At 45.6% G+C, this 26947-nt stretch overlaps 1 protein-coding gene across 3 annotated transcripts in view; it reads right to left on the bottom strand.

Moving 5' to 3' along the window:
- The window catches only part of tnika (TRAF2 and NCK interacting kinase a), a 101461-nt gene that overhangs the window by 12788 nt on the left and 61726 nt on the right, over window positions 1-26947 (bottom strand). Inside the window, exons 14-30 of one of the 3 annotated variants that reach the window (XM_083791814.1) lie at window positions 25536-25622; window positions 23588-23779; window positions 17330-17494; window positions 16704-16955; window positions 15608-15714; window positions 14433-14548; window positions 12761-12858; window positions 8894-8962; window positions 6816-6919; window positions 6263-6365; window positions 5973-6122; window positions 4393-4507; window positions 3665-3835; window positions 2909-3052; window positions 1748-1882; window positions 1478-1578; window positions 527-676 (exon numbers count right to left, since the gene is read on the bottom strand). In XM_083791814.1, the coding sequence (XP_083647940.1) occupies window positions 527-676; window positions 1478-1578; window positions 1748-1882; window positions 2909-3052; window positions 3665-3835; window positions 4393-4507; window positions 5973-6122; window positions 6263-6365; window positions 6816-6919; window positions 8894-8962; window positions 12761-12858; window positions 14433-14548; window positions 15608-15714; window positions 16704-16955; window positions 17330-17494; window positions 23588-23779; window positions 25536-25622 (2259 nt within the window). Of the gene's footprint in view, window positions 1-526; window positions 677-1477; window positions 1579-1747; window positions 1883-2908; window positions 3053-3664; window positions 3836-4392; window positions 4508-5972; window positions 6123-6262; window positions 6366-6815; window positions 6920-8893; window positions 8963-12760; window positions 12859-14432; window positions 14549-15607; window positions 15715-16703; window positions 16956-17329; window positions 17495-23587; window positions 23780-25535; window positions 25623-26947 lie in introns of those variants that run through there. The other 2 variants (XM_083791815.1, XR_014570835.1) reach the window with 2 other exon arrangements.

Here is a 26947-nt window from a genome sequence, read left to right as displayed (position 1 = left end):
AACTATCATTTTATATTTACAAACTGGGCATACAGTAATGACATAATATTGTCATACAATTAATTGTTCATTTACACTGTATTGGAAGAACACCTACATATGGTTGCTGTTCAACTTTTTTAATGTTTTTCTGTCATACAAGAGTATCAAGCTAAAAGTAACCAGCAGAGCTTGTAGATCTGCTGGTTTCAATATTTCTGAAAATGTTCGTTCCATTTCCTGGAAAGTACTGGTTTTGGACATATGAGGTTTCCACTTGACAGCGACTATATGACACAGTGAGGTGGATGATCTTACCATCATAAATCATGCTCTTGTCATGGTCGTCAACAGGGGGAGCAACAAATATGCACATACTGTACACACTCCTACAAATTATGAATTTACGTCACCGTCTGCATAAAGAGCAGAGAGCGAAGGGCCTACTCTATATACAGAGGGTACAAAAGAACAATGCATACTACTGATACACAAACCTTTGCACACACACACACACACACACACACACACACACACACACACTTACGTGGGAAGGGATATAAATGTCGTAGGGGTTGCCAGAGTCCACGTCGATTACATGGAAGCCCACGCTTGATCCGTATATGACCTTTAACCTCTGACCCTCCTCCACCGTCAGGTCAACCAGTTGGGGTCGGTGCTGGAGCTCAGTGAACGACTAACCAACAGACCAACGGACAGACAGTGGGAGAGAGAGAGAGAGAACAGACCAACGGACAGACAGTGGGAGAGAGAGAGAGAGACAGTGGGAGAGAGAGACAGAGACAGAGACAGAGACAGAAAGAGAGAGATATTTGGGTGAAAGTGAGAGAAAGAAGTGGAGGGGGGGTGATAAGTACATTTTATTTTAATGTTACAATGTATTTGAACAGAAAGAAAGCACAGCATGAAGCATTTAAATGGTTAAAAACAACAAAAACACAAATTAATCTCAAAACAAAACAGCACACCCATATTTTGGGTGTAAATTAATTTTCCAAACTTCCCATGTTAGTAGTAAGTCTGCACTCTGCATCGAAGCACACTTGAGAAAGAGCGGCCCTCCGCAAAATTCACTGACAATCTTTTGTTTTACTGAATCAGACTACTAGTGTGGGAAGTGTGGGAAAATTCCTTTACACCCAACATATGGGTGTACAGCTTAGTGAATCAGGCAATGTTTTTAGGTGGTTCTCAGAAACGTCTACAGAGGCTGCAGCTCTCAAGACCTGAGGAAGGGCATCCCAGAGTCTGGGAGCTGCAGACTGACAAACTGTGTCACAGTTAGTAATTAAGCCGGTACAAGGAAATACCAATAGACCCTGGAGACAAGGCAGGATGGCAATGGCAGAGATACAAATTTAATTGATCTAACACAATCAATGATTAGACCTGAGGCATGTTAGAAAGGACTGGCTAACATGCGTGTCCATGTGTGTGTGTGTGTGTGTGTGTGTGTGTGTGTGTGTGTGTGTCATACCTTGAAGGCCATAAACTTGTGGTAGGGTTTGGGAGCCCAGGCATAGATTTCTACTGAGTTCTTCAGGGCAATCACCAGGAATTTGATCCTCTCATATTTCACTGGAAACACAGGTATAAAATGGTTCAATGACAGACAAATATGCACTACAAGTACGTACACACACACACACACACACACACACACACACACACACACACACACACACACACACACACACACACACACACACACACACACACACACACACACACACACACACAGCCTTACCGACTTTGTAATGCACGCAGCCCTCCAGCTCCCCCACTGTGATCCAACCCTGTTTCTTTTCTACTTCCGGGTCATTGTGCAATATCCTGTTCCTCAGCCAGGACAGGTAGTAAACACGCAGCTTGTTCTTCTTCCCTGAGGAGACGCACACACACGCACACACACACAGTGGTGTAAAGTAACTAAGTAGCCTATACATTTACACATTAGATACATACATTTATAGTACTGTACTTGAGTACAAATATTGTACTTTTACGCCACTACATTTATTTGAAAAGAATGTGTTACTAGTTACTTTGTAGATTTTGATTATATTATGATTTTATGTTATCATGGTGAGGTAAGAACCATCGAGGAGGCTAGGTATCGAGATTTTTTATAAGATTTTTTACAGATTTTTAGTGATTTTTTAGTGATTTTATATATGATTTTATATAATAGTCCGGCCAATTGAAAAGCTCACGCGATGCGACCTAGTGTGAGCTTTGTAGATTTGGTTCTTAGACATTTTATACATTTGAAAACTTGAGAAACGAGACCTTCTGCATAAAAGAGTATTTTCTACTTTTGGTACTTTTAACTACATTTTGACAACAATACTTTTGTACTTTTACTTTTTGAATTCTGGACTTTTACTTGTAACAGAGTATTTCTACATTGCAGTATTGATACTTTTACTTCAGTAAAAACAAGAATGACTCTCAGTTATAACTGCCAGGTGCAACAGCTCTTGTAACGCCCGTTTTCATTCGTTTCCAACGTTCTTCTGTTGGTTTACTCACTGTGTTTTGTTATGGTTGTCCTCTACTCTAGCTACAGTTAGCTCATAACATTAGCTTCTGTTGCCACTCGCTCCGCGTTGCAGCAGTCAGAGTATGGGTTTTTATGTCGTTCAGACTATCATTGCAGCCAACCATGATAGGTCACTGGTAAGATTGTCTTTGCGGTCGTCAGTAGTGATGGGTGCAAATGTAGTCCAGGCGCTTTTCAAGCACCAAAATGGAGTACTTTTTCCACCACTGGATAATGCTAGTTTAAAACTGAAGGAGGAAGTGCTGACTGGGTTCTGTGGCTTTCTTAAACAGGTACTATTCACTGCAAGACTGACCAAAGAAAAACTAAATGAGTGAGTGTGTGTGGACTGAGTGTTAAGCTAACCTGATATAGTAACCAGCACATTGAGGCCTTCCAACACGTCCATCTGCAGGAAGCGTCTCCTGGTGATCAGGTTGTAGACCTTGCCCTGACCGCTGCGGTCTAGCAGCATCAGACCGTTCTCTGTTCCCACCAATAGGTTCACACCTGCACGCACACGCACACGCACACACACACACACACACACACACACACACACACACACACACACACACACACACACACACACAGTTGACATTTTGTTTACACAAACAAAAAAATAAAAGTCCAAAAAACATTTAAACCATTGGTTTTCATCCTGTGGGCCGGCATCCACTGGTAGGCCACGAGGGTATTGCAAGTGGGCCCCAAAATAATTAGGAAATACTAAGATTGTTAGTATAGGTGTGGTTTGGGAGGACTCACTCAGGAGCGCATTCTTTTATCAAACGGAATTTGTATTGCGGGTGGTTTGAGGAGGTGCTTTCCGTTCTAAACCTGTGTGTGCAAGATAGCAAATGTAGGGAAAGCTCATCAACAAGCCTACAGACACACCTCCACCCGCAAATAAAGGTGTCAGCATAATGTATAGTGGGTAGTATGGCCGCAAGATACCATTTACGGATAGTGGAAGCTCCTAAATGCATAATTCACTGATTGTAGTTAATGCTGGTAATAGGAAAATAAAATGTCCTTTGATACCAATGAATAGCAACTTAAAATACAATATGTTGATTTCAAAGGTGAAGCACTGGTCAAAAACATGTCTCTGCCTCTCACCCCAGAGCGCGGCACAGAGGATCTCAGAGTTGAAGCGCTTCTTGTACTTGCGGATCTCCGGCGTGTCACTGTGGGGCCTGATGTTAGTGGGGTTTACGTTGACCACAGAGATCTTTCTGGCCTCGTTTAGTCTGGCCTGTTCCTGCCTCATCAGCTCATTGGCAAACATGGCTAGAGTAAAAAAACAAAAATGTGGTGATTGATTTGTTCCTCCAATAACAATTATTGTCAGATGATTTAATAAAATCAGTAGAAACTAAATAGAAAATGATATTACATAGAACTATAACTATAAGTTTTCTTTCCACACAATGTACAGATAGCAAAGTCAAGTCAAGACAATTCAATATTTATTAATGAATATAAATGAGCAATGCAATTCCCCATTTAAATAGGGTACTCTATTATGAAGAAAGTATGTGATTGGTTGAGAATATAAGCATGGAGCTGAGACTGACCAATAGTTGGCCAGCATCAACTGCACCCAGTTTCCTCATTGAACATGCTCTGTGCATGCCATGTACCATGCGCAACGCTCATTTAGCTTTATAATTATGAAAATAAATTGCTTGGATACAAGAGATTATTGCCAAATATATTACACGGCTATGAGCAGAGTTAGAGATACTGTATGTAGGTCATTCATAAAACTCTTACGGTTGACGGTAATGCGATGGAGATCAACATGGCATTTGTAATCAAAGCCCTGCTGTGATTGGTTTACTTACAGTGTAGTTCACCTGCTGCTGACGTCTCATCATCATCATCATCTTCATCGTTCGTTTGATAGATGCGTGGATCGACGAAAGGAGTGAAGGAAGCCTTGGGTCCACCCACGCCAAACTGTGAGACAGGAAACAGTCCCAGTTTAACTGTGTGTGTGTGTGTGTGTGTGTGTGTGTGTGTGTGTGTGTGTGTGTGTGTGTGTGTGTGTGTGTGTGTGTGTGTGTGTGTGTGTGTGTGCGTGCGTGCGTGCGTGCAACCATCTATTATGATATTTTACAGCTGTTTGTGCTTCAGTACGTTGACAAGCTAGATGCTGATTTTCCTTTTCCAGCTGGACTTGGCACCTGCCCACAGAGCCAACACTACTAGTTGCGAATGCAATGAGCACTAACTATGAGACCCTGCAGATCATGTCTGTCTGTGTGTGTCTGTCTGTCTGTCTGTTCCGCTGTGACACCACCCGCCCGCCACCAGAGGGCGCAGCTGTAGCACACACACACACACACACACACACACACACACACACACACACACACACACACACACACACACACACAGGGCGCAGCTGTAGCACACACACACACACACACACACACACACACACACACACACACACAACCACACACACACACAACCACACACACACGAGCTGCGTTCGCTTCCCGCGTCTTACTTGTAATAGGTGTACTGACCATGGTATTACTGTGCTTTACTGACCAGTCAACTGGCATGACCTGAACCACACAGAGAATCTAGGTTTCATTGTCAAGAGGAAGGTGTGAGACACCAGATTCAACAATACAAATTAGCTAAAAACTGTTATCAAAGAAAACTTGGTCTTCCATAACACCTCAACAGTGCCACATCACCTCCATGCCACACCCCATTGATAAAATAATTTGTTCAAAAGTAGCCCAGACCAAGTATTGACTGCATACATTAATATACTTTTCAGATGGTCGACATTTCTCGATAAAAAAACCCCCACTTTATGCACAATGAATCTAGAATATATGAAAGTTTCACATTTTGAATTATATTACGGAGGAAAATTCACTTTTCCATAATATTAAAATCTTTTGAGAAGGAGATTTTACCCGCTATTTAATCAAATATTCTACGCTGCCGAGTTTATGTTTTATTACCTTTAGAGGCTTGTTATGATCATCAGCACCAGCGGCCATGACAATGTGGAACGAAACCACAGTGCAAAGCAAGTTGTAGTCCATACAAACCCCCTGTTCACTTGCATGGGGCTCAATTTCCCAGAAGCCCTAGCAGCCCAGGTGATGACTTGATTTCCGGTTTCGTCATCATAACGTGACGGCCTCGTCATCAGGTCCCGGATAAATCCCCCGTTTCTTTTAAATTATTTTAAAACGGTGAATTAAACACATTAAACAAATGTCGGGTATAGCGTTTTAGGCGCGGTGGAACACTGGATTAAACAATTAGCGGCCATCAAACTGTTAATCTTACTCGAGCAAAAAGTTTGAAATAATTGTGATATTGATTTGAAGTCATATGGCTCGGCCCTAGCGTGCGTGTGCATGGTGTGTGCGTGTGTTTCTGCATGTCCAACCTCAGCCATGTCACTCAGCTCCTGCAGGGCCGTGGTGGGCGTGGCTGATGGGGAGTTACTCTGCTGCACCAGGTCAGGCAGGTTACAATGGTTACCATGGTTACCAATCCCATTGCTCTCCGCGTGTCCCCCTCGCCTCCTCTCCTCTGTCTGAGATGGAAAGAGAGAAAGAAAGACATACAGAAGTATTTCAGATAGTGTGTGTGTGTGTGTGTGTGTGTGTGTGTGTGTGTGTGTGTGTGTGTGTGTGTGTGTGTGTGTGTGTGAATGCGTGCGTGCGTGCTCCTTACCTCTCTCATCACCAGAGTGCCGTCTTTGGAGCTATTGTAGGAGTCTCCGAGAGAATCCTCTGTCAGCCCTCCATACGACTCCACACTACCCTGCACTGCCGGCCTGCAACACACACACACACACACACACACACACACACACACACACACACACACCCACGCACACACACACGCACACATGCACAAAGGAAAGGAAACCCGATCATTTGCATGACAACTCTGACAAAACTATACTGACAACTCACTGGCTTTGGAAATGTCCTCATGAGTCATGACACATCTAGACAAGTTTTTACCAAAATAAATGTATCGTTCGATCGAGATCGACAGAGAGAGAGAGAGAGAGAGAGAGAGAGAGATCGACAGAGAGAGAGAGAGAGAGAGAGAGAGAGAGGGAGAGAGAGAAAGAGAGAGAGAGGGGGGGGGGGGTATCTAGAAACAGAAAGCATCAATGACAGATTGACAAACAGGAACACAGATAGAATGATGGCAATGCAGAAAGACGGAGAGAGAAAGAGCAATAAAATGGATGGAAATGAAGCAGGCGTCTTACATGACGCGTGGGATGTCACTGACAGCCACCGTCCCATCATGCCCCACTGTCTCGCCATCCTCGTCGCTGCTCTCCGACTCGCTGGAGGAGGAGTAGTCTGTCACCTTCATCACGACAGAAAGACATCAGAGCAAATGTTACATCCCCGAAAATTTGCATTAGCACACTGCAAAGTCTGGGGAGCCGTGGGGCACGAGAGACAAACAGACGAGGGAAGAAATGAATAATCTTAGTCATCATCAATATCCTGTCGTGGGTAACAGAGTTCTCATCGGGCCCGAAATTTGAAGCCCGGCCCGGCCCGGCCCTAACTGGGTCAGCCCGAAGCCCGGCCCGGCCCTAAAAAATACCATAATGTTAGGCCCGAAGCCCTATAAAGCCCAACAAAGAAGAAAAAAGAACGCCACTTTAATGCATGGCCAGCGCAGCAGCATGCGCCGTCAGTGAACCACTGACGGCGCATGCTGCTGCGCTGGCCATGCAATAAAGTGGCGTTCTTTTTTTTTCTTTCAGTGTGTGTCTGTGTGAGAGTGAGAACGGAGTTCAATGGACTTATCGCCGAAATAAAGGATTTATGTAGCTCACGTTAGACTGTTAATGTACCATTTCCATTTTCCATATCATTCTAATGGATTCCATTTCCAGTGGTGGTGACTGGTGAGTAGCTCCCCGTTTCCTCTGAAGTGAAGCTATGTCCAAGACCCCAAGTATCGTCCCCGTTCGGTGTCCAAAAGAACAAACATAGCCTACAAAGTTTACAAACCATCCATGCACCCGCTCATGGCGTGTCTTGACAGTTTAGAGATCTGTTATTTTAAATCGGGCACATATAACGAGGAGCGCCGCTGCTGCACTGAGGGACGGCGGTTATAATACTAATCATTTTGTAAATCAAATAGCCTGTAGCCTGCAGTGGACTGTAACATTGCGTGGTCAGATCATACACTACAGAATTATATGGATCGGTTGGTGACTATATGACGTTGATTAGGCCTAATGATTAGGTTATTTATCGCAGTCAGCTGGGTTTAACGAGATGGCTCAGTGCAACTGTTTTTGTCATGTTGCAGTCTATCATGTGATAATCCGATTGATTTATAAAACATTTAGCATTATGAACTGAAGCTCATTTGGTGCGCCGCAAAACAGAGGCTAGCCAGCGGTATAAACATTAAACAACCACCCCACCGTTCACTTCTCTCTGCCTGCGCAGTCAGTAATCCATTCCAAGCCCCCCGCCTCCTCCCTCTTCCTCCTGTCACAAGTGAATCGCCATAGCGCAGCCCTCTTCATAATAAATACATACTTGTAGGCTATACTGTATAGCCTACACATTACACAAATAACAGAATTGCTATTTTTATTATAATAAAAAATTTGAAAAAAGAAGAAAAATAAAAAATCATGGAAAATCACAGAGCCCGAGGCCCGGCCCGGCCCGACTAATTAGCATATTTTTTGGGCCCGGCCCTAAAATGTCGGGCCGGGCCGGGTTCGGGCAGAAAATGAGAATCTAGTGGGTAATGTTAAATGTGCGTGCGCATATCGCCAGTTTTATTGTCAGATGTCACTTCGAAAAACACTCTTAACCACACAGACCCTAGTGTCCCTATTCTGGGTATGTCAGAATAATGGGTGGGAATTCGGGCCGAAATAGCCGATGTACAACCTCACAAGGTGTCGCTGACACTGCAAGCTTGTAGACTTCTTTATTTTTTCTCCGCCATGCAAGCTTATTTTTTATTTTCGGTGAGGAGAGATTAGGTGTAAGGGGAAAATGGACAGGACAAAGTACACACCCCTGGGTAAGCCCAGTCAACGCAGTATATAGGGTTTAATTGGTTAACTGTGGTGGAAAGAAGTGATTCTTAGCTATCGTCCCCTTCTTTTATTAATTTTAATTTTCAAAAAATTCAGAAAGATACAGTATGTCACACCATAACACATAGCAACTCTGTCACCTGATGCGTGTAAAGAGTCGTCACACACATAGGCCTGTCACAAATATTACGTAGTAGCCTAAATGCAATTATTTGAGATACGTGTGAGCGTGCGTGCGTGCGTTCATTTCTGTGTACCTTGACTGGAGGTCTACTGCCCTCCTCCACTCTCAGCTCTCGGAGCTCCTTGGCCAGTGCACTCAGGTCCTGAAGACAGACAGACAGACAGACAGACTAGCCTCAGCGACATTGTCATTTTTATCAATCTCCAATCCTACAGAGGTGGGGCGAGACCATGCAGGGCCCTTATTTATCATCTAGCATCTCAGAATCACTCCTAGGTCTAACTCCTAGCACTAAAATAAATAAATAAATAAAGTGTTGATAAATTATGTCAATTTAGGACACCAAGTGGAAATCATGATGATGTATAATTGTGTTTTGCTGATAACGGGAGTTATGGATTGGGCACATTTAAAAAGTACAGTGCAGGACCCCATCCCCCACCAGGATTAATTAATCTATTTATTGCGCATTGCCAAGGTTTTTCCACTTTCAACCCTTATTTTGAAGAGCCAAATATCCGTTACGATGACTGTGGTGTCTTGACCGGTTACTCGGTGCAGAAAAAACCCGACGGCGAGTATCACAGCGCCTGCTGTCGGCCGTTGAAAAACCTTGTTTTTACCGATTTGGAGATAGAGCACACAAGAGTGCAAGAGGATGCATGCGCATTTTAAAATGGCTGCGTCCACTGTAACACTTTACACCTGTATGCTAACGGGAGAGAGTTGTCGATGCGATCCGATCAAAACCTTGATTAAAGAATATGAAGCCTATGGTTCTGACGGGCTGCTAGACTAATGCTTATCTACGGTTACTATGTTTCTGGCAGGCTTCGTGTTAAATACAGACAATAGCACCACTTACACAGTATGGGCTGAATTTGCGTGTCTTAAGTATTAGGTCTTATTACTTAACTTAAGACCTAGAGGCGTGATCAATGCCATTTGGCTATTCTGAGTGTCCAAAGAGCATTGACCACGCCTCCAGGTCTTATGCTTTGGGCCAGAGAGCTAAGTATGTCATCCACTGTGCAGACACAGACAACTCCATGGCAGTTTTTGAATTGAATATCAATATGTGGGTGGGAAAATGTATTAGTATTACTAAGGCAAATTAAACCATATACGTAAAACATAACCTAATGCCTAAACGTAGCCAGAGAAGTGAGGGAACACACCTCAACAGGCTGACACATGCCTAAAAAAATAACCAGGAACACATGTTCACAACAATAAATCTCGAGCTCTCCTAAATCCTGCTGGAGACCAGATTAGTTTCCTAGGTTAATAAAGTTTATGACACTCTTTTGCTCCTATGGCTAAAAGTAGGACCAAATGTGCAGAAGGTTTTGGGCCTGCTAAGACCGATTTCCTCTGAGACTATGATGAATATGGGCACAGGTCACAAATAGACAGAGAGAGAGGAGCGAGGGGAAGAGGAAAGTGGGACAAGCCGGTCGGAGCATCGTCATCGGACATGTGGGCCCGTATGCTTAAAGTACCTTAGAACAGGAGCACTGAACCCAAAAACCAGTTGGAGTTGCAGTGGTGTAAGTACTGTACTGAATTCATTTTGAGGTGTTTTTCTTTACTTTACTGGAGTATTTCCGATTGTCGGTGCTTTTACTTCTACTCCACTACTCCACCTCAGAGGCAAATATTGTACTTTAACTCCACTACAATAATTTGAAAACTATAAATTTTCATTATTATTACAAAACCTACATAACCCACTTCAGCCCTACAGTATATACATTTCACCCATTTGAAAATAGCAGATCTACAAATGCGACGCATTGTGAGCATTGTATACATTTGAAAACGTATGGAGTGGGACATAATGAGTACTTTTACTTTTGGTACTTTAAGTATATATTGATGCCAATAATGTTTTACTTTATTTGAAGTAAATTTTGAATTCCCGACTTTTACTTCTAAACTCTAACTCTAAATTGCAGTATTGGTAGGCTACTTAATTAAGAAATGTGAGTACTTTTTCCATCAATGATTGAGTTGTGTGATGTAGCGACTGATCTCAGCTCAGCGCTCCTATTCTTTGTTAAAACCACGGGAGAACTTTATGAATAGGGCCCCCCCGAGAATGGCAGAGTGGGTTTGACGCACCGTTGGAGGGCAGCAGCAACAACACCCCCCTCCCACATGCCAAGAGGACTGTGCTCCCTCCCACCCTCCCATTGAAACCAGTCGACCAGACCAAGTCATGCGGGAAGGGGCGGGGTTGGAGGGGACGGGGGTCCGTCACACACGGTGGGCTTACCAGCTCCTCCTGACCCAGTCAAGTTGACCAACAGAGAAACGGAAGAAGAGAGATACACTATTCAGAGATTGTTCAGGTTCACTTCGCATTTCACTAGCCGTGGAATGCCTGTTATATTCTTTAAATTTCACTAGACCTGGAATGGCTGTGATATTCTTTACATTTCATGTATTGGTCTATACATAGCCATAGATAGGGAATCATCACAGTAGTGGCATGAAAAGTTGTGATACCCCGCACCAATTTCAATGCACCTATTAGAATTCTGAAATTCTGCCCGAACCCGACCCTACCGGCCCGACATTTTTGGTCCGGAATGGGCCCAAAATGTATGCTAATTTGTCGGGCAGAAATTCAACTGCCCCTGGCGACCTAACAGTAAGGCAGACGGAAATGAAAGTGGATGTGTCGGATGCAGTGTGTTGCGAAGTGAACTTTACTCCGGTATCAAGTTTGTCACCGTCCAAACTTCCTAGCCCGTGTTAAGAAAAGATGGGGTGCCATAGTTTTGTACTTTTTCTGTTTTGTATGTGTCTATGGAGTTAACATTACTCTAATAGACCCCCAGGTGTGGATATAATATGCAAATATGTCTTCCCTGTGTATTTTTGGTGAAAGCTGAAAGCCTTAGAGTTAAAAGGCCCAATCGAAACACACTGCTTTACAATGGCCAAAACACAATCGAAAATCGGCGATCGAAAATGACTCCAAATGTCCAAATGACTCCAAACTCCCAAAACCCTTTCGGGTTTTGGGAGTTTTACGCCCCCTGGTGGCCGGGACGAACCTCAGGCAGGGCCTAGTTAGGGCAGAGCCCATTGAGAAATCTACTGTCAATTATGTTCCCCATAATATCTCCTCACTGAAGGAAGTTTTCATACTGTATGCTCAGTCCTGCGATCATTTCGGTCCCCGTCGTGTACAGAGAACGTGGTCACCAAGCATTTCATTATCGGGCGAGCACTACCGCCGCAATGACTTCCCTCTCCGGGAGGGCTTGGATGTGATCCATTTCTGTGTATATGCAATATATGAAAAATGTACAGTATGTAATATCACAGCAAGTCTAGGACTAGCATTACAACACACAAACACACGCACAAAGGCACACGCCTTTGTGCGTGCATGCACACAGTAATGCACACAAATTAACCTGTACAACACACACACACACACACACACACACACACACACACACACACACACACACAATAATGCCCTCAGTCAAACACTGATATCTGTTGAAAGGAAAAGGTGGGATGTTCCTGTGAGAGCAGCCTCCTTTTCTCCATGCCAAGGGGTTAAACAGAGGGAAACGCAAACATACTCAAATGGGTGAAAGGTGTGTCACTAACCTCATCTATGGCTTTCTTATAGCTCTGAGCAATGAAGGAAGAGAGAGAGAGAGAGAGAGAGAGAGAGAGAAAGAAGACAGAGAGAACCAGATGAGTAGCAGAGAAGGCTAGTCAAAAATTTCAGAGGAGGAAAGAATAATGAGCACAACCATGCTAGAGTGTAAGGCGCGTGCACGGTGTCTGTGTGTGTGTGTGTGTGTGTGTGTGTGTGTGTGTGTGTGTGTGTGTGTGTGTGTGTGTGTGTGTGTGTGTGTGTGTGTGTGTGTGTGTGTGTGCGCGTGCGTGCGTGAGAGAGAGAGTGACTCACAGCAGGTCTGCTGGGTCTTGCCGACTCTCGTCCCTCGTCCTGTTTTGGCTTGGCCTCCTGATTGGCTCCTGGGGGGGATCCTTCATGCTTGGTTTGACCTATCAGGGCGAGAACAGAGTTTGACAGTAGCACACAAACACTTCCCCACCACCCCAAAATACAAACACTTCTACAGCTTCTATCGGTGTAAACGGGGATAAAAAAATAAAACATTGTGTGTACAGCATCACTTGTCAAACGACTCGTGTAAACAATATACAGTAGTGTATACACATGGCAGGGGCATTTGTAGAAGGAGCTGCTCTGTCCTGAACAAACTGCAGGTGTTTGTGTCTGTGTCATGGGCGCGTCATCAGGTTATTTGTTTTATATCACGTAATAAGGTTAGGTTTGCCACCTTGTATGTGTCAATCATCACCAGGCTGTGAAGAAGCTTCTTCTTGCAATATACAATGAGACATGCCTCTCCGCCTCTCCCCTCCCCCCCTCGGTGGCATGTGTTTGTCAGCGGGAGAGCCATGCATATCTGTTATGTCCCACTGGTCGGTGTCTGACACATCTCACCGTAGGCACTTTCTCCCGTCTCTCTCTCTCACCCCCCCCCCCCCTCTCTAATGTATGTCTTTCTTCAATTCCCTCAATCTCCCTCTCCTTATCGCTCCCTCGTTTCTTCTCGCCGCCTGCGTCTCGGGAGAAGGAGTGCAACAGGGCACAGCGGACAGGTTGAGCGGAGCAGAACCATCAGCTGACACCATCCCGCGGAAACGCACTGAAGCCCTGGAAGCTCGCAGGTTTGTCCGCGTGTATATTTAGTAAGTACGTGGTGTGTCCGTGTGGTGTGCAGGTGTATGTGCACGTGCGTCGTGCCGGCGTGTGCACAGGTGACAGGTGAGTGCATAGAGTGTGCATATGCATACGCATTCACATATCGTCATCACACACTGTATGTGAAGTGTATGTGAAGTGTGTGCACTCGTACAGTATATGCCTGAACTGTGTGTGCTTTTGATTTGCACATATTCTGTACATTTACACGTGCAATATTATGTATTTGTATGGAAACATTTGGATGTTTGTGTTGCTTGCATCAGGCTGGCAATTGCAGCTAATTTGTGATAATTGCTGAAAATAGTGGGTCATAAAAGAGGTGTCAACCTGGCCTCGGGTAGGCGAGAGCAGGGATGTGCACAGAGTGTTATAGAGGCAGGGGCTGAAATCCCATAAGAGGGCACTTTTGGACAAAAATAGCAACACGTTGTGAGCTTGTAGATCAGCTGGCGCAACCCAGCACTCTTTAGCTAGTGGAGATGCGGTGTACGACAAGGATTTATAAACCAATTTGTTCAACGCAAAATGCTGCGTTCAAGTTCAGGAAAAAAGCAATTCTTCTGAATGCTGCCTTCCAGCATGGCATGGAAAGGAAAGGAAAGGAAAGGAGTGGCATTTGCATTTCTTTCACCATAGTAAATGCTGCATTTGTGGTCTGGAAAGGGCAGTTGTTTTACAGACGGGTAAAAGGGCAGGGGCTGAAGCCCCCATTGATGTCTATTATGTGCACATCCCTGGGCGAGAGTGAGTGTGTGTGTGTGTGTGTGTGTGTGTGTGTGTGTGTGTGTGTGTGTGTGTGTGTGTGTGTGTGTGTGTGTGTGTGTGTGTGTGTGTCCTCACGTACCTCTCCTCTCTGTGGAGCCTCCCTGTGATGACGGCGAGGAGGATGACGAGGAGTTGGAGGAGGTTCTCTGCAACACGGCGTCCAGGGAGAGCTCAGAGCGCCGCAGGTCCGGGTTACTGAAACACCGTCAGAACTTCTGTTCAGTCTGTGTACTAGTTAGTTAGTTAGTTAATTAGTTAGTTAGTTTATTTAGTTCGGTCATATTTAACGGTCATAAAAACAATACAGTTGTTGAGCATACAGTACATACTGTGTACAGAGCAGTCTGTACAGTTGAGACCACAACTTAGTCGACAAAGTGACTATTTGGCCAAAAAGGTAAGGGCTGAAGCCGAAGCTTATATCGCCCACCTTATTACCAAAAAATTTAATAAAGAATAAAATGTCAACCCGTCAGTACTTCGGTTTAGTCTGTGTGCTATTCAACCCAAGGTCTGGGTTACTGAAACACCATCAGTCTGTGTGCTATTCAACCCAAGGTCTGGGTTACTGAAACACCATCAGTCTGTGTGCTATTCAACCCAAGGTCTGGGTTACTGAAACACCATCAGTCTGTGTGCTATTCAACCCAAGGTCTGGGTTACTGAAACACCATCAGTCTGTGTGCTATTCAACCCAAGGTCTGGGTTACTGAAACACCATCAGTCTGTGTGCTATTCAACCCAAGGTCTGGGTTACTGAAACACCATCAGTCTACACATGGTACTGTTGTAGAGGCCCCATTTTTGACACGCTTAACCACTCAAACATTCGTCGGAAATAGGAGATGCAACACGTTGTGAGCTTGTAGACCGCCTATTTTGGGGGGCAAAGAGATTTGGTGTACACAGGGAAAAACTGTCCAAGTGCTGTTCTAACTCAAGTCCGGATCTCAAAGACTAGAGGGTTTAAGTGGTTAATGTTCCTACACAGCAAACCTCGCAGTACTTAATGCTAAATATATAACAGGCAGGGCAGAATTCTACTACACAGTATCGGTAATTATGGCTGTCCCTTGTAAATAAGGTCTTACATGCATTGATGAGCAAGCATGAAACCAAAGGAGTGCATTTTCCTCAATCTTGAGGCTTATAGCCATAATTAAAAGAGGAGGAGTTCTATTCTTGGGCAATTTTAGTTTATTTTCTGGATAATTCAATATCATACTGCTTTAAATAAGTTAATATGATATTTACCTGGCACGTATGAGCTGGGATCCACTGCGAGGTCCAAGGCCTACTCCACCATTAGGAGAATTCTTCCTCACCAGGGCTGGGGAGATAGAGGTGGTCCTGGCGGGCACCTGAACAAATACAAAGTGAAACGCACCATTACCACTGCTTTTCATTACAGGGCTTTTTTAGTTTTTGACATCTGGGCATAAAAGGTGCAGAACTCAAAGCACCTTTGAAACCTCCTTAATGTGCAATTCAGATTTCAGGTTAACAGGATAACATGTTCATGAGTTCTGAGCAGACGTTTACTTTGAAACTCCAGCATCTGCCAAATTAAATAACTCCCATGGTTTCTGAGAGCCAGCTAAATTTAGAGCAAAAGAAGCTGAAAAAGAAAAATCAATCGAAAGAAAGAAACAGGGTTCCCAGCACCTGCCATACTTGTGCCCTTAGCCTGCAAATGGCCCACCATAAACAAAGGGATAAACAAAAAAAAGTGGACAGTTTGAATTTTGTCCACGTCCTTGATAGAAACAAAGTAATATGGGCGCTAGAAAAGAACATGCCAGCCACATCCATCGAGTTCAATGGAGAAGTGGTGCCCTGTGATATTCGGTTACTTCGGTAACCTATACAACGGTGTATGACTTCATGTCGGCGGCGGTGGCTCAGGGGTAGAGTGCCAGGATGGCAACCGTAAGGTTGCCAGTTCGAACCCGGGCTCCCCCAGAGTTACTGTCGAAGTGTCCTTGAGCAAGACACTGAACCCCTAATTGCTCCCGATGTGCTAGTTGGTGCCTTGCATGGTTTCCGCTGCCATCGGTGTGTGAATGGGTGAATGTAATGCACAATCTCTGTAAAGCGCCTTGGATAAAGGCGCTATATAAATGCACCATTTTATGTAGTGAGACGAGTGTATGAGTGTGTAAAGTGCAGTAAGTGGGTATGTGTCCATGGGCACACATGATGAAGTCTCTGAGTGGGATGCGTGGGTGTGAGCGCCACAAAAACTGGCAACCACACTAATAAGCCTGTCCCTGCACACATCAGCATTTCCAGTACCTAGTTTGTCTGTCCCCCTCCCTCTCTATTCTCCCAATCAGTTCTCTCCTCCCACCTTGGGTGGGATGTCTTCCTCTCTCAGCCAGGCGGTCCTGTCCCGGTCTCTGTCCCTCTCACGTTCGTCCCGGCTGGTGACGCGCGGCGGGGGGGCGGGGTTGTCGGAGGTGGGGTCCGAGTTCTGGCGAGGCATCTCGGGCCGCGGGGAGCCCACCCCAGCTGCCTCCCCCAGGGCTGAGCCGCTCTGGTCCTGGAGGGACTGGGAGCCTGACATGGAACTATGGGTCTTCACCGGAACCAGGTGGGCCATCTAAAGCAGGGAGGGAGGGAGGGAGGGAGGGAGAGAGATACAGGGGTGGATGAAAGGATAGGGGGAGATGGAGAGACGGGACGAGGCATGGGAGAGAAGGAGGGAGATTTGGAGGGATGGAAGGAGACAGAATGAAAGAACGGAGGGTATAGGAGCGAGAGTGAGACATGGAAGAGAGACAGGGTAAGAGCAGAGAGATTGAGGGAAGGAGAAAGAGTGAGAAGTGACCGGGGGCAGGGAGGAAGGAGAAAGGATGAAACAGAGGTAGCCAAGATGACCAATGTTAATTTGTGCCACACGCCTGGTGTCAAGAAAAACCCCACCAAACTTTCTCACACACACACACGCAGTCACGCACACACACACACACACACCTGTGGCTCAATGGAGCGGTGGATGGGTGGGGTGCGGGCAGGCTGCATGCCCCCGCTGCTGAAGGACTCGGAGCGGGGAGGGAGGGAGGGGTCGGAGATGCGGTTGGACACTTTGTGCTGCAGTGCTGGTGAGCTCTGTCTGTTCAGCTTAGAGCGCTCCTCCACCTGAGACAGGTCACACAACACACACACCTCTGTCACACACAGGACAGCATGGCACGGCGTGGCACACATCCCGCAATCGTGCTAGAATCACTCTAGACACGCTACCACCAACAGACAGTCTCAACTTCACAACTCTGTGGGACAGCAATCGAATGTTACATTGTAGTGCGACGAGTTTGTGATTAATAGGACTTGTGTGTGGGTGCGCATGGTCACGCAGGGATGATATCAAATACCTCTTCCTTGGAAGTTTGCAAATGGATGAAAAAACGGGCTGACAGTAACTTGACCTGACTGTACCTTGCCATGCCCTCACAGGCTCTGATGGTAAGTCTCATAAGAACACAATGGAAACATTTTCTCAGGACTTTAGGATTGATTTGAAAATTATTTTACTTGTTTATAAAGCTCTCAATGGTCTCGCACCTTCCTATCTACATGACTGCCTGCCTGAATATGTCCCAAACTGCCCCCTAAGGTCTTCCACTGCTGGCCTGCTCGCTTGGCCAAAATAAAATGGCCAAAAAAAATACGGGGAAGCAGCTTTTTGCTCACGCCGACGACGTGGAACAAACTCCAACTGTACCTTCGACAGGCAGCCTCTGTAGACATTTTTTTTTTTTTTTAAGATTTTGTTTTTTGCGGCTTACGCCTTTTATTGATTTTTGAAGGGACAGACAGTAGGCTGACAGGAAACGGGAGAGAGATGGGGGGATGACATGCAGTAAAGGCCGTGTCGGGTCCGGGAGTCGAACCCGCGGCACACTGCGACTGGATCACCAGTCCGGTGCCCAGACCGTTACGCTACGGCCTGGGCCTAGACATTTTTTAAAGCACAGCTCAAGACCCACTTCTACACTCTTGCTTTAAATTGATTTTTGTTATTCATGTCCTCACTGTATTGCATTACTGCAATTATTTTAATGTTTTATGCCTTGCTTTTCTTTTCTTTTCTTTCTTTCTTTCTCCATTGCTCTGCACTTTGATCTGCATTTCATGTCATGAAAGGTGCTATACAAATAAAGTTTTATTATTATTATTATTTATTACATGTGCATTTGATATGAACTGAGTGTACTGTATTTATAGTGTTTAGGTTCCCATGTCTTTGCTGTTAAAAGCTCTACTGTGAAGAGGCTTGCCTGTTGTTTGTAAATTGTTGTCCATTTGCAAACTTCCAAGAAAGAGGTATTTTGATATCATCCCTGCATGATATGCGTCATATGCATGCACGTGTGTGAGGAACACTATGCTATAACATTCCATGCCCTCCCTGGAAGCAGCTCCTTGCAGATTTTCATCTCTCGCCCACATACTGAAGTGAATTTCTTTATGATCTGGGTTTGTGTGTGTGTGTGTGTGTGTGTGTGTGTGTGTGTGTGTGTGTGTGTGTGTGTGTGTGTGTGTGTGTGTGTGTGTGTGTGTGTGTGTGTGTGCTCGCGCCAAGCACGTGTGGTTGTGTGTGTGTGTGCATGTGTCCCACATACAATTGAGAATTGAGAGGGTCTAAGGGCTACGGCGTACATTGGGGAATAATCCCTAATCTGGATGTCCCAAACCCTGCCCCCCAGTAGACATACAATAAGTACTGGGGGGGGGGTTACAGTGGTATTCTTTCGTAGGCTTTGTGTAATGCCCCCATGAGCCATAATCTGGAGAGATTATCCAGATTATGACCCGTGTCCAAAAGGAATACGCACCAATGTGTCATTTCTAAAAGCATTGTTAGTCGCCTGCTACAGCCTGGGCACCGGTGAGGTCATTAAACATGAACATAAGGGAAGACAAAACAACAGCAGTGAAAGGTCTATAGACTATGTGGATCTACAAGTCACCGAGAGGCGAGCTACTGCCGCCATGGGAGTCGGATCATTGCATGTTCCGTCTGTGGAGTCATGCAATCACAGGTTAGCGCCGCGGTGGCATCAACTGGTGCTCTGCTAGACTGCTACAAGCAAAAAAGGAAAGGGAAGAAGGATCCTGCAACCTAGTGGAGATGCTAGAAGAGAGAGAACTGCTATTAAAGAGACGATCTCTTTGCAGTGGGAAAGGCTTCTGGGTGTCAGTTTGCCAAAATACGAGACTGAATCTTCTCTCACTGCATGTGTGTGTGTGCGCGTGTGCGCGTGTGCATGTGTGTGTGTGTGTGTGTGTGTTTTTCTATAGCTTATTCCACCCAAAAGCTCATTCCTTAAAGCAGAGATAAAGTCAGAGGTAAAGGTTGGAGAGATTAATTAAATGGTGGTAATAATAAGAGGTGATTATTTTTGGTCGCTGCTGCAACTACGCCAAGAAAACACCCATCAAACAGGAAGAGAGATTAGGTTGGGGAGGCGAGCGAGTTGGAGGAGAGAAAGGGCATGGCCAAAAACGACATGGACTGTCGCTCAGACCCTGGAGGGATCCCGCCACCGGTTGGCCAGCACCCATCACCGAGCCGTGTGCCGATAGGCTGCTTGACTGACCGTATTGGGAAGCTGACTGGCCGGGGTTCCTCAATGACATCGTCAAGGTTAAGGCTCGCCCCAGTGGCTTGGGGAAGGGCAGAGGTTTGGTTCAGGGGTAACAAGAGAGAGGGGGTGTTGGCGTGGGGGGGGGGGGCTTAACATTGGTGGCTCTCTTTGGCTTACAGTTCCCCTACAGAATGTATATCAAAGATACGTACAGATATAAAGGTGAGTAATGATGTCATAGTAATTGCCCAAATGCAATAAGAGTAAGTAAAACAATTACTGCAAAATTAAGCCTAAAATAAATAATCTACATAATTATTTGTACAATATATTTACATTACAGATGTGTGTGTGTGTGTGTGTGTGTGTGTGTGTGTGTGTGTGTGTGTGTGTGTGTGTGTGTGTGTGGATAATATATGTACAATATTTACAATACAGATATGCACAAAACCGTGTGTGTGTGTGTGTGCGGGGGGGTGGGTTAATACCCTCCCTCAAAGGGTCTGATATAAAGCGTAGTCTGCGAGCCAAAGGGGGAGCCAGAGGGCGAGGGTTGAGGAGTACAGAATGGGGACATTCGGGGAGATGAACAGGGGGAGGAGACTTTGGGAGGAGAGTAGCCTATTGGGGACTGTGACCTTCCAGAGCTCTGTAAATGGACGGGGAAGGCGAGAGAGACACCCCATTTCCTTCGCACATCCGCAGAACGACTCCGCCTTCGGCACCTCTCGTCGAAAGCCTGACAGTTTGCCAAGGACGGGGAGCTAGCATTCAACGGAGAAGAGCTCCCATACTGCCTCCTCCTTACACCCTCACGCATCCAATCGGAATCAGGTACTTGGAGGAAGCCACTGGCTTTTTCCGGGTCAAAGAATTGATGGCGACTGGGTGAGCGTACCCTCTCCCTACGTAGCATGGAGTGGAGAATATAATCAGGGCTGGACTGGGAGAGGAACCCGTCGGGAGAAGGGGGCCCCGTCACCAGACTCTCCTGGCTGATGGCCGACCTCATACCCTTCCAGAACATCAACTCCTCCTCGGGGTCTAATTCTACGTCTATTCTATAGCACGGCGAGTGGGACCTGGCTCGTGTGTGGTCACTAACCGGTTTAGTTGCAGAGTTGGACACAGGGCTACATCCGGCCTGAGGTTTCTGGGCCGAGCCCTGGGCCTGAGAGTGAGGGGCTTTGGGCTGCGCAGGCCCCTGGGCGGCTCCCTGGCCGGGGGCAGAGAGAGGCCAGTCTCTGGGTCCCTGGCAGGGGACAGCCGCGGGATTCGAATGATTTCCTGGACTGTGACTAGAGCCATCTTTCGGGCCCTTAACGGCCCCCTGGTTGGGGTCAGGGCCGCGGCCCTTCTGACTGAGGTTCTGAGCCCTGAACTCTCGGATCTGCTGGCTGATCTCCTGCTTCAGCCCGGGATCCAGGGGAGCGGCGGGGTCGAGGGAGATGCGGATGTGAGGGGGGAGGTGGGTGGAGAGGAGCTGAGCGGCGTGGGAGGGTGTTCGCCTAGGGATCTGATGGGCTCGGGGCGGGCCCTGCGAGGAAGAGGACGACGCTGGTTGGTTGAAGGACTGATGATGTCGTAGAAGGGGGCGGGGCGGGTTACCACCACGAGCAACCTGTTGCTGCGGCTGCTGCTGTGGTGTCGGGACCTGGAAGCCGAGAGTCACAGGAGGGTTAGCCGTCAAAGCACACATACAGTGACACGCGTGTCCATACACAGAGGGAGCACGCGTGCACACACACACACACACACACACACACACACACACACACACACACACACACACACACACACACCCTTGTGAACATCAAGGCAGCATTATTGCGATTTTATGACGGTTCCGCATTCAGAACCTACAATACAAGAATCCTTCCTGCTCTCATCAGTCTTCTCTCACCTGTTGGGAAATCTGCAAAAGAATACGTTAACAAAGTAAACAAACCAAGAAGGCAACTAGATATATAAACATATTTGTGTAGAGTATGTGTGTGTGTGTGTGTGTGTGTGTGTGTGTGTGCGGTATAAGAAATGGTTACTTCAAAATGCTACATAACATACATAATTATACAAATTTCAAATCCCAACTCTGAGGGGCAAATGCACATAAAGGGATTGCGTGGCTTTTGCAATGTGGCTTTTGCTCCAATGCACTGGTGCTATTTCCACACATTTAAATTAGGTAATATGCATAACTTTTGGCAAAGTTATTGGCATCTTCAGAGACACTGGTGGCAACTGAAGCACATTTACAGTATAAGGGATGTCACTACGACCACTTTACAGTAGTAAATATAGTTATATACATTTACTGCATACTGCATATATTTGTGCGTGCAGCAGTAGTTTTCAGCCTGCAGTGTGGAAGCACCAAGCAGCCTTTTAGTATCTCAAAAGTGTGTTTTTTGAGATCAAGCCCGGGCAGATAGGCCATTTCATAGAAGTAGAATCTGTAAAGAACTGCTCGTTCCTTGTGTTGTCTCATAGTAAATGTTTGTAGAGACCTTTTCACAACTGGCTCCGCTATACACTGCTGTTTGTAGGGACCTTTTCACACCTGGCTACACTGCAATTTGAACAAAGTCAATCTGTTGGACTGAAAACTATAATAGCGTTACAGTGCATGAAAAAGGCTGAATTGTTTTTGCTTTGTTCGCAGCACAGATGAGTGCATTACATTTGTCTACACCAGTGTTTCCCAACCTATGTGCCGTGTGAAATGCCCAGGTGTGTTTTAGGCTAGGCTAAAAGTGTGCCCTGGCAGAAAAAAGGTTGGGAAACACTGGTCTACACACTGCCATTCTGCCAACAAAAGACAATTGAAATGTCACTGTGGTTAAATAAACTTGTTGTAACTTGTAAGGTGATGCATTTGCGTTTGACTTTTTAACGTTACTGTACAGTATTATGTACAGGAAATGTATTTAAAAATGTAAACCCCTGGTTTAATACCATCAAATTCAGTGTAACATATTATCTTCAGACATAATAGCTTAAAATGTCTGAGTCCATTGGCTCTAATAACATTTATCACTTGGATTGTCCATATTCAGACACACCATAAGGCCTCAGCACCAGCTCCACTAAGTCCTCAGAGACAAAGGTCAAAGATGCATCAGCACATGAATAATTAGTGCAGCACAAAGCCACCATTATAGTTTGCCATATGGATAATTGTATTCAGATGCAAAACAACAGCAAACTGCATGCAGTCAACTGCAAAAATGTGTAGACAACCTTAAAACGGGGCAGATAGTGGGGCATGCAGTCAAAGGACCAGTGCATTCAGTGTTGAGAGTGTAAAAATTACACCCGTTTGAACTGAGCGGTGCAGGCTGCTCAACACCACCGCTGGCTGGCTGAAATTATAGTTACAGTGCTCAGTGTGAATGGCCCTTTAGGTCACTGCAGCTGTTCATACTCTAAACAGACAGACAGACATACACATGTGGCCAGTCATTGGAGCGGTTAGGCACCACTCAAAAATGTACTAGCAGGGCCCCCCCTTTGCAAACGGCGGATTACTCAGCTACTTGATACTTGACACTCTTCCCACATTGGCTGCTCTGCATGCCCGTGTTGTCAACATGTACGCATTGCATATGAATTGCTGGGGGGGGGGGGGGGGGGGTGTTACCTCTTTGGCCCAGGCGGGCTTGTCACTGGGGTTGACAGCATCTTTGTAGTGGTACAGCTGCTTCTTGTCTGCAGCTCGGCCCTCCTGCTGCTGTTGCTGCTGCAGAGACACCAGGTAGGCCCTCTCCTGCTGGAGCTGCCTCTGCAATCGCTCTGCCTGCCGCTGCTCCTCGATCTGCTTACGTTTGTACTCCTGCAGGGAGGGAGGACATGAGAGAGAGAGAGAAAAGGTGGAAATAACAAAAAGAGGAAATACATAAAGAGGAAATGGTTACCATGACGTGATCTTTAGCCTGTGGCTGACCTGACCGGGGTCAAATAGCACTCATGGAATGGTTCTTAACATTAGCTTGAACCTGCTTGGCTGTCCAGATTGGCGAGGCTATAATTTACTTTTAGTAAAGTCAACCGACTTCCTCCAAATATATTTTTATATATCTTTCCATGCAGCTTCCTGGCACTGTGTTGTTCTATGTGCCGACTCCCCACTGAGGTGGCATAAACAAACCATGGAAAGTTTATTCATCTGCTAACTGACCCGGGTCATTCACCGCCTGCTGACACAACTGGCATATGCTCTGATCATGCAGCAAAGTTTGGGCAAGCGCATTGCCCAATGGGCATGTTGCCTTCTTTTTACAATAACAAGTTTGACAAAGGATGCGAGGAGCAGATCAAACAAACACAAATGAGGTTTTGGCAAACATTTAAAAGAGTATAAGACAGACGACAGAAGGGAGAGAATAAGGAAACGTGCCAGGAAGGAAAAAATGCAAGGAATGCAAAAAAAATATGGGTCACAACAATACATTGTGGATTCCATGTTTGGGCAATGGAGGGAGGTAGGACGGTTCATCGCACTGTTCTGGGATATAAACATGGGCCGGATCTCAAAAGGCTCGTCTTTGCGTCATCATCTCCCTGTGCCTCGCTTACTTTTATTTACCTTTTAAATGTGCTTTGAGTAATCTACAAACGACTGGTGGGAAAAACAGACAAAAATCTGTCCTGCAAATTCCTCAAACCCATTTATGCAGAGAGTCGCTATAGCCTGGACAAATTATTGTCTTATTTGGAGTGCTGTGAGAAAACAATCAATGTCTCATTTTCACCCAGTGTTGTGTGGGCTGGCCTCATTTACTTCATCAAAACAATGTTATCTGTTTTGTTTTCCACCCTCAGGAGATCCAGCCATGTTAATGATACATGCAGCGGGTGATTTGACCAAATTGATCAGGGTGGGGGAAAGATAATATTGTCAGAAAAGGCAATCTCTATTTCCCCCCACGCTCCACCCCTGTACTGCAATGATTTATCTTGCTAACATACAATATCCCCGTTCAAAACACCCTCTGGATGTACAGTATGGAGTTGGCCAGACAGACGTTGGCATCTAGAATCGAGCTGAACACTGAAGTCTAGGTGCACAAACGTAAGCACACAGTCACCAGCCGAAAACAGGCCGGCTTCTGCCATTGTCGATGTATAAAGCCAGCAGCAATGAAAACCTTTTTCCAAACGATTTTCTCAATGAAACAACTTCTTCCATAAAGCTATTATGAGTGTACATCCAACATTAGCTGCACCAAGTACCGCCCAGAGATTCCATGGGTGCAGTCGTTAATGTGGTACATTATGTATTTATTGAGAAAACATGCGTTTTATTCAGAAGATATACTGACTTTATTGCTAACGGAAGAAGTGGACTCCCCCTGCTTTCAACGGAGGAGTTTGCTTGCTTCTACATGCTGTTGTTCGTTGTCATTTTTTTGGCTTTTAGAAAAAGTTGTTGTGCGTGTCCAGACTTTAGTATCACGCCACGACACAGACGCTGCCATTTGTCTGGGCTACAGTATTATGGAGTGAAGGGGGTAGGTAGATAGGGCCACACATCACAGGGTATACAGCGCTATAGTGTGGGGGTCATAGAGCGCCCCGTTCCGCTTTACCAGCAGTAAAGCCTGCTCCTGTAACAGCTGCTGCTGCAGGATCTCTAACTGCCTCTGTTCCTCCTCCAGCTGTCTACGGATATACTCCTGAACAACAGTGAGCACGCCGGCACGCACGGAGCAGAGAGAAAGAGAAAGAGAGAAAGAAACCATGTTAATGCAGGAAAAAACCTGAGAGGGGAAGAGACAGGTAAAGGAAGATGGAAGTCATCTACAGTCGGCAGCAGTGGTTACTGTTTTTCCACATTTCTTGTGACCGAGACACAACAATGGGCAAGTCAAAATATCTCTCAAGGCACACCTAAAGTATGTTCATAGCAAAAATAGAAGATCTACAAGATCACAACGTGTCGCAATGAAACAGATTGTGAGGGTATTAATTAATCCAAAGTGTTGATATAGTAAATTAATGTAACCTTTTGTATAGTTGCATACAGTAAATTGCAATAATAATGTGTGGTTGACACAAAATGCAGTCGTGGAAAGTAACTAAGTGCATTTACAATTGTAAGGTATTTGTACTTTACTTGAGTATTTACAATTTCCAATACTTTCACTTCTACTCCACTACATCTCGGATCCAAATATTGTACTTTTACTCCACTACATATGTGAAAACTTTAGTTACTAGTTACTTTTTTTTTTGTTGATTATTTTACAAAACATACACAAACTACTTCAGCCTGTATATTTAGGTCATTTGAAAATAGTTGATCTACAAGCTCACTTTCCACCACTGACAACATGCCAAGACACTCCTGGAGCGGTTTCACAACACACCAGTGTGCCTTGGCTCACCGTATGGAAAGCACTGATCTGTGGATGTGTTCCTGTAACCACAACCTGCACCAGCAGCTACATGGGAGGCAGGGAGAGAGGGATGGGGGCATGCCGCGTGTCTTATAATGAAAAGAAAGACAAGGAGATATAGATCAAGAAGGAGGTAAAGGGTAACTCCCAAACCGCAGCATATCATCAGGCCCAGGGGAGAGGGGGAGAGAGAGAGAGAGAGAGAGAGAGAGAGAGAGAGAGAGAGAGAGAGAGAGAGTGAGGGAGAGAAAGATGAAGACTGAGACAAAGAGAAACTCAAAGTGACATCTGCTCCTCTTGCTGCTATACCAACGGATACGGACTGCTGAGGAGGGAGAAATTGAGAATTACATCCCGGAATGCCCAAGAATGAGCGAGAGAAAGATAAGGGATCTGCTTCTAACTGTATCAGATATACTGTAGTCCTAATCGTCGTGGAGAGGGAGAGAGAACAGTGAAAACCATGTTATGATATTCCTTCACATCCAATGGCAGCGGGTGAGAAAGATGCAAAGAGAGAGAGAGAGAGAGAGAACACTAGCACAGACACCCTCCTGGGATTTATGCAAGCAGCCGCAAGGGTGGGAAGAGAAAGTCAGAGT

The sequence above is a fragment of the Protomyctophum parallelum genome (genome assembly GCF_964188405.1).
Source record: "Protomyctophum parallelum genome assembly, chromosome: 20".
Taxonomy (NCBI): Eukaryota; Metazoa; Chordata; class Actinopteri; order Myctophiformes; family Myctophidae; genus Protomyctophum; species Protomyctophum parallelum.
This window is presented reverse-complemented; position numbering and strand designations above follow the sequence as displayed.